Raw genomic sequence first — 10,632 nt, 5'->3', positions numbered from 1 at the left:
AACACTTTAGTTGCAAAGCTTTCGTCCTTTATTAGACATTTTCAATGCAAAAATACGGCTTTCTTTTATTAAGAATTATTTATTTATTCTTAATAAAAGAAAGCCGTATTTTTGCATTGAAAATGTCTAATAAAGGACGAAAGCTTTGCAACTAAAGTGTTCTGGTTATTGTTTCATTAGTAGACAGCTATTTAAGGGCTATTAGTTTAGCTTTTTTGTATTTGAAAATTTAAGTATAGCTTTGTCTGAAACAATAGTTAATTGGAGTTGTTTTTTGACCCCGGATTACGGCTTACCTGTTTTCTTATTTATTAATTATAAATTGTATTGTATTTACATTACAAGCAGCTTACATCTTAAGGATTCCAATTATTAAAATATTCGCATTCGACCGAATCCAAATTTCAAAATTGAGATTCGGATCCGTATTCGGCCAAATCCTAATTTGAAAATAAGACTCGGATTCGGATCCGACCTAATCCAAAATTTTTGGATTTGGTGGATTACTACTAGACAGTTATTTGTAAGTATGTTCGATTTGTTTTCATTAATCTAAGTACAGTAACCTCTCGCTTATTTACGCACATTGTGTCCATATAAAAAGTGCGTAAAGATACGAGAGATCGTAAAGATATGAGAGGTACCAAATATACTTACTTTAATGGCTGTTTTTTGATATTGCTTCTAGTTGAAAGCAGAATGGGGACTTTCCCACTTTTAATAGTTTGTTTACTTTATTTATAAATATGAAAACAAAAGATAAAACTATACATAATAAAAAAAAAAAGGATTTAAATTAAATCTAAGTAATACTACTTGAAGAAAATTTTTACTAATTTTGATAATAAGTAGATTTTATCTTTATCTTTATTTATTTGAAAAAAGTATTTCAAAGGAAGTTGAAGCGGCAAACAGTGAAGTTCTTTTCACAAACATGCCTGAAACTTTAAAGGATCATCTTGAAACTGATGAGAATATTTTTCAGAGCAAGAAGAAGAATTTGAAATCGAGGGTTTTAAACCTATGTCAATGAAGACCATCAGTTTTAACGCGCAATTTTGTTCTTCCAAAGCTGTAACTGATGATGGTGAGCATTACAAAGAATTGAAGGTAACGTGCGAAAAATTAAAACGTTTGCTGTGCAAAGCAAGTGTTACAGAAGAAGAACTTAAACTAAAAAAAAACGTCAAATGAAAATTAGTGATATGTTTACTTAAAAATATAATTGAGATTTGTATCAAGTGTAAGCTCTATATTTAAGTATCACTGCTACATTTTGCTAGGAAGCTTCATTAGATTTCTTTTTTAGATGTTTATTCATATATAGGGCAAGAGTGCTGTTTTATTTATTTGTGTATTAAACTCTCATTATTTTATTACACTTTCATTATTTAACACAGTCATATTTCTCTCAGAATTTTAATTAAATCTTTTATTGTTAACAAACATTCTTATATACTGATGTATAACTAAACTTTTATCAATTAGTCAAGGAACATAAATTTACAAAGTCTAAAGATAAAGAGAGGTGAGTTAGTATTAAAAAACATGTTTTTATTTTAAAATATACAATAAACCTAATTTGTATAATGTTAAAAAAAAAATAATTTAATTTTTGAATATTTAGAATTCTAAAATGCGTAAATAAACGGGGGTGCATAACGTCACGAGTGCGTAAAGATGCGAGAGGTTACTGTATACAGTATTTTAAACACAGTTTATATATTTTTTTCAATTTTTTTCAATTTAATTTTTGCTTCAACACTTTAATCTACTATTATTATCAATTAGCTTAAAAAAATGATAAATTAATAGTTTGAGATTAACAGTTTTACTTTGTTTGTTTTAATAACTAACCGCCAGTTTTAATTCACGTTATATCTAATGTCATCTATCATATTTATGTTAGATTCTACAGATTTTATTAACAACTGAAGATCTCGTTGATAATGTTTAAACGAGTGAAACATTCTTTTGATAATAAAATTAAAAAACTTAAATCTGTATTTTTATTCTTAATCACAAGTTGTGAAATATAATTGTAACTTTAAAAGTTTAAAGTATATAACTAGTCTAATTAACAGTTCTACTTATTTAATTTCAAGGAGTTTCATTGTTGATACAAATATGACCATTGTCCAAGTAATTTTCATCAGTAGTTATATTAATTAAACTCATACAAAACTATTTTAACGTATTTATCTGAATTATATAAAAAATATTTATTTAAATCAGCCAAAAAAAATAATTAATAAAAATACAACTTAAGTTAAAAAAAAAGGCTTAAACAAATAAAAACTTATATTTAACTAATTAATTGTTTTCGTTTACAAAGCTTAATGTATAAATGTAAATAAAAATAATCTTAATAAGTTATAATTATAAGTGTACTTTCTAATCTTACTAAAACTAAAGTCATTATAATTTTTTGCCCAGCTGGGATTGTTAACAAGAGATGTTCTGCTATAGAACAATTGTATTAGTTTCATTGGAATTATTTTGTTATTCTCAACAAATTTTGGAAAATGTTAATTATTTTTATTTCTTAATGCCTCAAATTTGACTTATATAGCTGGTTTGCGTAACACTACTTGAAAGAGTATAAAACACAACTGTTATATTTCTCGAATATTTCTCGTTATTTTCTAGGTTAAGAATTATAAAAGATACAAAATTTACTACTGGATTAGCAGCAAAATAGATACTTTTCGTAATTAGTTTTCTATTTCTTTCAAATAATACACATTAAGCGATCACATACGGCAATTAAAATCACTGGACTGTTTTTAGGCCTAAAGCCTATCTTATTGTATGATCGTTTTGGTTCTACGTTAGACACTTTTTCAAGAAAAATGCCTGAATAAATTTATTTTTAAGGTACAAAAAAATAAAATTAACTCATTTTTTTGGTAAGCTTGATTGTGTTATGTATTTCTTCAACTTGCCAAAAAAATAACGAGTTATCTTTTCACTATGTATGATGATAAAGTAACTATCTTAACATCTGGAGTATGTACTTGTAATTTCATATAAGGTCTTTGTTACTTTGTTTTCGAGTTGACATATAACATTTTGGCTAAAGTAGGTTCTAAAAAGACCCAATCGCTATACTGTCAACTTGACAATACAGTGTACTATTAAATGAAATTCAGCTTATTATGTCGCTAGTTTCATTCATTTATTGAATAAAAGAACCATTTTAAAATTATCTTTTTATGCTATGTAAGTTTTCAGAACAAAATAATAACATCTCCTATAAGCACACTGATAAACAGGTTATTAATATCATAAAATCCAATATTTGTTTCATTAACACGATGAAATATTTGAAGCTAAAAAACGGCCAAAGGACTCGATGTGTCAAATGAGTTTTTGCCATCGAGCTACAGATTTAAGCTATATAAAAAAAGTTGAGATAAAAAAGTAATTTTTTGTTTTTTAAATAACAAAAAAAGAAAAAGTTACATACGGTTAAAAAAACACATAAACAAGATTAACTTAACATGAAAAGTAATTGATGTTTAAAAGGTAAAATTTTTTTGTCTACAGTAAAAAAACCAGGATTATTAAGTTATTAAAAATTTTAAAAACTAGTTAATTTGAAGCAATAAAAGTCAAAACCTAAGTGCTTCCGGAAGAAAAAGGATTGTTTTCACCCTTTTGTTTGGTCATACTTAATTTTACTTAGTTTTAGTTTGTTTGAAATATTATTTATTTTTACATTGTAAATACCTATTCACACCTAGAAAGCAAAATTACGAAATAAACCATATAAACAGACGCAAAAAATAAAATAAAACACAATAAAATTGTGTAATATACTATTTTCTTTATTATATAAATTATCAAGGTATTATCAACTTTGAATGATGACAGTAAATGTTAAAAGTTTATTCAAATAGTTGGAGTTAATTTTTATAAGGAGACTTACTGAATTCTTTATATAACTATTTTTAAGTAAAGAAGGTAAAATCATTAAGAAAAACTTTTGTTTAAAAAGAGTTATAGTTAAAATTATAAAAAAATGTTATAGTAGTAGCTACGATTTAAAATAAACCCTTTTTATTTTAATCCAATCAAATTTGCCGTGTTATTTGTTAACTAATCACCAAAATAAAAATAATTTTAAACAGCATACCTAAACAAAACTTTTGAACTGATTCCAGTAAATCTAAAAAGCTTTGCCAATTCGTGCTGTGATTTTATTTGTAGTTTTTTTATTTTTATTTCTTTATCTTATTTAAAATAGCAACTTTTTATTTTATACAATCTATACAAACTTGAATAAGTTTCGCATTATTGCAATTGAGTATCTATTGATGAAAATTGATATTATATATAAAATATAACTTTTTATAATTTTTAAAAATTAGCTAGGACCGGTGGTAAACTATTAGTATATAATGTAACTGAACATTAATCTATATATTTTAAATTGTTTACATCTAATCGATTATAAGTTATAACTAAATAAATATTAAAAATATTTATTAAACTAGTTATCACTAATAAAATAAAAAGGTTTTAGCTGCTTACCTCTTTTCTGTTTTTCACTTTAAATTGTTTTTAAAATTTAAATTGCTTTGTTACTTTAACAGCGCACTCAGCAGCTTAGTTTTTACGGTATCAATTTATTTATAAAAAATTATTGGACTAGCAAAACTACCTGTAATATTAGATTCAATAAAAATATAGATAAAGTTTAACTGGAATTTACTTTTCTAACATTTTTGCTGGTATTTACTAAACGTTTTAAATTTAAAACTTTTTGAGTTATTTTGGTACGAAATTTAGTTTGCAAAAATATAGTAAATTTGTTATACTTGGTTTTAAAACTGTTTAAAAAATTAAAAATTATTGTTAGCTTGTTTGGTTTTATTATTATGCATACTTCAGTGTTAACGAAAAAATCTTTTTTAAAGACTATCAAAACAAAGAGTGTTAAAAAAAGTATATAAAGTTGAATAGATATAATGCTAAGATACACAAGATATTTGTCTTGAAAAAAATGTAAACTGTATCCAAGTGGTGTACGAGTCGATAACCGAAAGGTTTTTTTTAACATCTAGTCCTCAAGCTTATTATTTTGAATGCTTTTTTTTGGCGATTAATAAACAATCATTATATTATAAATGTACAACTGATTACGTATGTTATTTTTTTACATAGTGTCTTTTAAATGATTAACTGTAGAGTGCTTCTTAACAAATATTTTTTACTGCATTAAAGAAATAAGTATATTTGAATTTGATATATATTTTAGCTTCATGTTATCTAGAACTTAGTTTTTAATTTTTTTCTTTTTATAATGAACAATCAGTTACTGCAAAATTTTCACTTATAAAACAATCCTTTTTATGTTTTTATAAAATTAGATAAAATGCAGATATATTATTATCACAGACTTAAAATAAAGATGTTTTCGTTTGTCCATGTATTCCTTGTTTTAGAACATTTTAAATAAAAAGTTTCATTGTTCTCAATATAATACTATTTTTTAAAATTTATAGTTAAAAATACAATTGGTCCTTAGAATAAAATAGTCTTGTTAAAATAAAAAAAAATTTTTTTAAAGTACTTTATTTAGGATTTCAAACCTAAAAACAAGAGTATATTTTAAAGAAAAAAAATTAAGAAAATTTATGGAATGTTAACAGAAAGCTTTAATTTTAGAGAAAGCTAAATTAAAAAAATAAGTTACATAAGTTTAAGCATAGTTCATTATCAATTTAAAAGTCATTAGAGTAAAATAGTTTTGTTAAGAAAAATAAAACTTTATTTTAAAGTATTGTATTTAGGTTTTCAAACATAAAAAGAAGAGTATATTTAAAAGAAAAAAAAAAAAGTTAATTTATGGAATGTTGACAGAAAGCTTTAATTATAGAGAAAGCTAAATTTAAAAAATACGTTATATAAATTAAAGCATTTTTATTAATTATCAATTTAAAAGTTTAAATACAGTAGTATTTAGTTTTATACAATTACTTATTCTTTTAAAATAACAAAACACTTTTTCTTTGAATTTAAATTAAAAAACAAAAACAAAAAGTTTATGTCTTAAAAGTAAAAGTGTATAGTACAAAAAGTAAACTATAAAAATAAAAGTAAGAAATAAATATCAACAAAACAGTCATGTCTTCTTTGCTCCCTTCAATTAAAACCGCTTTTTTAATAAACTTTAAATCCCTTGAAAAAGAGCATAAAAAGGGTCATTTTTACATTTTCCATTATCTCTAAAACATGAGCAATACCAAGAACATTTTCCATCTGTTTTTTAAAAGGTATACTAAGGATAATTTTTTTGTGCTTACCAAAACAAAAAATAAATCACTGATAAAAAGTTTATTTTTACGGTAGCTATTAAAGAATATTTTGAATAAAACTTATACAACTACTAAAATATTAATACTTTGATTACTTTAATTATATATAGATTGTAAAAACTAGTGTTTATTTTTTATACATAGTGTCTATATATTTAAATGAACTAAATTATGTTGATTAAAAAGATGAATACATCTGTTATTTTTTTGTTACATAGCGTTTTTAAAATTATTAATTCTAGAATGCTTCTTATATTTAACCTCTATAAAACTTATTTGTAAAGATAACTTATTTAAAGTTAAGTAGAAAAAACTTACAGTGCTTACATCCACTTTTGTCTTTTAATATCATGCAAAAGTAGAGAAAACATTTGTTTCCTGAAAACAATCTTGAACATTTCGAAACTGTTGACTAGAATGATAAAAAAGTATTACTCAGTCATTTTGTTATAGCTGGAAAGCTTAATTACACTATAAAACAATACTATTAGAAAAAAACGTACTCTTTTACTCAAAGAATGGCTATGAATGTTTTTAATAAACTTCTCATCATAGTAGTCTTTTTCACAATCTATGTTTTTTAGTTTCGTACAATTTATACCAATTGGTTCTGCTATTCCATCGGCACACAATTGTTTGTGCTGTTTAATTTATAAATTTAAATTAGTAGTAGTTGTTAACCAGTTGTACTGATATAATTTTAGTGCGAATATTAAAGATGAAGCTCTAGTCAATTAAAGTTCAAAATTATAGTTTTGAAATTTGAAAACTTTCAGCTTAAATTAATTAAATTTTGTTAGTTAAATGATCATACTTAGAAAAATTAAACTTTATTTAGTAAAAATCAAAAATTATTCTAGTTTTAAATCGTATAGTAGTTAATGACTGTAAAAAATTCAAAGTTCTAAACAACTCATCAAACTGTGATCAGTTTTATATAAAATATGTAATGCCTTTAGGCTACAAGTTTGATTTGTTTACCTACATGTCTAATTTAACAAAACTCACTGATAATATACAACTCCTAATGCTATAGTTGTATCCCAAATTGATAAACTTGTATTTTTAACATATGAATAAAAGGAATAAAACCAGTTTTGTACATGACAAACACATCTAGTAGACATGTAGGTAAACAATAACTACTTACAAGTTTTTAATTTATCATTTTCTTTAATAAAATAGATAAAAAAGAAATATGTTAAAGTAATTAAGTTTTATTTTTTCCGAAAATATTTTGAAACTAAAACTGAAAACTTCTATAGTTTGCATTAAAGCAATAATTAAAACCTGATTAAATTTAATTTTTTCTTTTAAAAATTTAAAGATCTTAGTTTTTATAAGATAACCAGTTTTAAGTTTGGAGGGTACGTTCCTCACTATGTTTAAATGGTGCAATTGTTTAAGAAAATTCATATTTTTAAAAATAGTAACTTTTAAAAATTAGTTGGAAAAAATTTATAGATTTGAATTTTAAGTTTTTGCAAATTCTTTGAAACCATGCCAATTAAAAAAGTAATAATTTATGTTTTTGTTTCGTTTCAATACATTAGAAGTTTATAATTCAAATAGATTTTGTTGAAATTCACTAAGGATACTAACTAATAAACAATTACATTAAAACCAAAACTTTTATATATTTTAAAAACTTTAATTACTTTTTTTTAATACAAACTAGATACAAATAAAAGAAATAAAACACTTACCACAACACAACGTTCGACGTTTTTTCCAGTTTTTCCAAGCTCTGAAATGATAAAATAATTTTAGTATTAGTTTCAATAAAAAAAGTATGTCAGAAAAACTAACTTGTAATCAGACTACAGTCTGTACTTGCAATAGAAGCAACAATTAGAAGTATGAACGTTTTCATTTTATCTTATATATGAAGATAACAAGTCCTGCACATGTAAGCACAAAGTTTAAAAAGAGTATTTTTAAGTGAACAAAACAAATTGACTGTAGCTAATTACAGAAGATAATGACTTCGTAGTTCAGTCTGTTTATTTTAACAACCTTGAAAAAGATTTATTTTCTAAAATTTATTTAAATATTGTAGCATAATGAAAACTAAGTTTTTATAAGCATTTCACTATATAAAATTTAAATGAATTATTCCGTATCAAATGCTTTATATACAGAAAAAAGTTCGAGAGAGTTTGAACTTTTTCAATGATATTTCTGCGGAATTTGTAACAACTACTTGCTTTAGCTGCTAAAACTATCGGTCAAAGTTGTTCGAATAAAACTAAAAGTTCATAAATTATTTAATCTAAATATTTAGCTGTTACTTTAAAAACTTAATTCTAGTTAACTACTGAGATAGCAAAAACTTCATACTCGTACAAAAGTACATAGTTACTAGTAAGGTCATAGTTTTTAAATGTATCAACTTAACATTAATTAATTAAATTTGTACTAGTTGTAATTATTAAAAAACAACTATGGTTTATCAAAGTTTAAATGAAATTATTGTATGGTTTACCATTTTCAGAATTATTTTTTGCTATGTAAAATTTAAAAACTGTAGCTAGTTTCAATTTTAGCATTTTATTTTAATGTTATGTAAAGATTTTATTTCTAATAACTTTGATAGCATCCATTTATGCCTTTACAAAAAAATTAATGATAAGAGAAAAGCAAGCTTAAAATATTTTAGTTAAAATTTGTATAATGATATCAATTTCATCAAACAGATTCATGACTATTTTGTACAAAAGATGTTTAATTTAAATTCAAAATTTAAACAAATTTTACATATGTTTATTTTAAAACAGTTACCCGTTGGAAACTATCAATGTGTTTAAAAATAAAACTTTATAATTATTTCAAAATACTTTAAAAACATAATCTTATAAGAATATTCTATTTTATACTTATCTTGTCAAAAATATTTAAGTATAATTAACTAAACAAATGAAATTTAGGTTTAGAACTTGTTAACTCAATAACTGTATAATATCATAATTTTTTTTAACGTACAGAAATTATCATTTAAATAAGGACATCGAACTAGGACAACTACATATAAAAGCTCTAAAGTTAAAAAGTCGTTAAAAAACTTGCTAAAATAATTCTTTTATAATTAACACTTAAAGTATATAGTTACAAGCTTCTTTTGAACTTTTTTTTTATAAAGCAGTGTTTAAAGTTTTTTAAAGTTTAGGTTAGACTTTAATTACTATAATTCACAAAAATAGTTATTATGATGCTCAATTTTTATTATAAATAGTTAAAATATTAAATATTAGTTTCAAAAGGTTTACAGGAACTTTAAAGTTTAGTAAAAAAGTTATACAAAATATACTTTAATATTAGTTAAACCGATTAAATGTAAAAAAATATCTTAATTGAGATTTCGATTTATGTATCAATAGTTAGAAAAATGACTGACTTATATTTAAAGAAAAAGTCTTAGCTTATGTACATGCTCAGTTGAAAAGCGTTAATTATTTTTTTGTTAAAATGTTGTATTACTATTTCAATAATTTTTTTTTACAAAAAATTATAGGTTTTAAATCTTTAAGGTATTAAAAATTTTTTATTATCTATGTTAACCTTTTAACTTATTGTTTTTAATCTAAATAATGTAATCTTCTATAATTTATTTTTACAACTGGGTAATTTAGCTAATAGTTATTCCTATAAATATAAATAAACATAACAAAAGTACATATTGTGTTGTCTGCGTTAGATCAAAAATAATCAAAAGAACTATTCATTTGATATAAGTTAATAATGTTTAAATGACAGAATGACAATGCACAAAAGTTTATTACAAAACTTTCTATATTACGTCATTATTTGTTTTTAATGTTTATTGTATATTCTTTTGTATGCTGTAAAAGGAATAAAATAAAGTTATTAGTTTAAATAGTGTGTTCTGAATCATTTTTGAAAAATAACAAATTTTTTAAAAAGTAATTAAAACATTATACTTATTTGCTTGCTTTAAATGAATTGAGTATTTAAAAATTTAGTGTTAAAAAAGTTTACTTTGTCTAAAAGTTAAAATTTGCAAAGTTTGTTTATTTTTATTGTAACTGGTTAATCATTTTCAAACTAGTTGAGTAGATATAAACGTATTAGTATTAATAACTTTTTTATTATTACTTAGCATTAAAAATTTAATCTTTAAAATTTTAACTTGAATAAAGGATAAATAAGATTAGCTTGTTTTGTAGTAGTTTTACGAACTTTTATAAAAGTAAAAAATGTACTGGTATTTATAATTTTCGTAAGGTTTTGTATAAAAACTTAGATCAAAGTTATTTTTGAAAAATGATGTAATGAGATTAGTCATGACAAT

General features: G+C 22.9%; 1 protein-coding gene across 1 annotated transcript; it reads right to left on the bottom strand.

Annotated features, from left to right (window-relative positions):
• Positions 1–6,093: 6,093 nt before the first annotated feature.
• LOC145830071 (uncharacterized) lies at positions 6,094–8,225 on the bottom strand. The gene is made up of 5 exons (XM_082937957.1): positions 8,133–8,225; positions 8,030–8,070; positions 6,827–6,964; positions 6,642–6,735; positions 6,094–6,267 (listed from the first exon to the last, which is right to left on the bottom strand). The coding sequence occupies exons 1-5, from the start codon at positions 8,194–8,196 to the stop codon at positions 6,179–6,181; spliced, it is 426 nt and encodes a 141-aa protein (XP_082794083.1). The 5' UTR covers positions 8,197–8,225; the 3' UTR covers positions 6,094–6,178.
• Between the last annotated feature and the right edge of the window lie 2,407 nt (positions 8,226–10,632).

This window comes from Thalia democratica, chromosome 2, assembly GCF_965202585.1.
Source record: "Thalia democratica chromosome 2, ktThaDemo2.hap1.1, whole genome shotgun sequence".
In the NCBI taxonomy this organism is placed as follows: Eukaryota; Metazoa; Chordata; class Thaliacea; order Salpida; family Salpidae; genus Thalia; species Thalia democratica.
The sequence above is the reverse complement of the archived record's forward strand: the minus strand, read 5'-3'. Positions and strand labels throughout refer to the sequence as shown.

Excerpts from the sequence above, each read along its gene's own strand:
- LOC145830071 (XM_082937957.1), bottom strand. The coding sequence starts at position 8,196 with ATGAAAACGTTCATACTTCTAATTGTTGCTTCTATTGCAAGTACAGAC. Across the intron at positions 6,965-8,029 it reads ACGTCGAACGTTGTGTTGTG|CACAAACAATTGTGTGCCGA; the intron begins GTAAGTGTTTTA and ends TAAATTAAACAG. Across the intron at positions 6,736-6,826 it reads GCCATTCTTTGAGTAAAAGA|TCAACAGTTTCGAAATGTTC; the intron begins GTACGTTTTTTT and ends TTATCATTCTAG.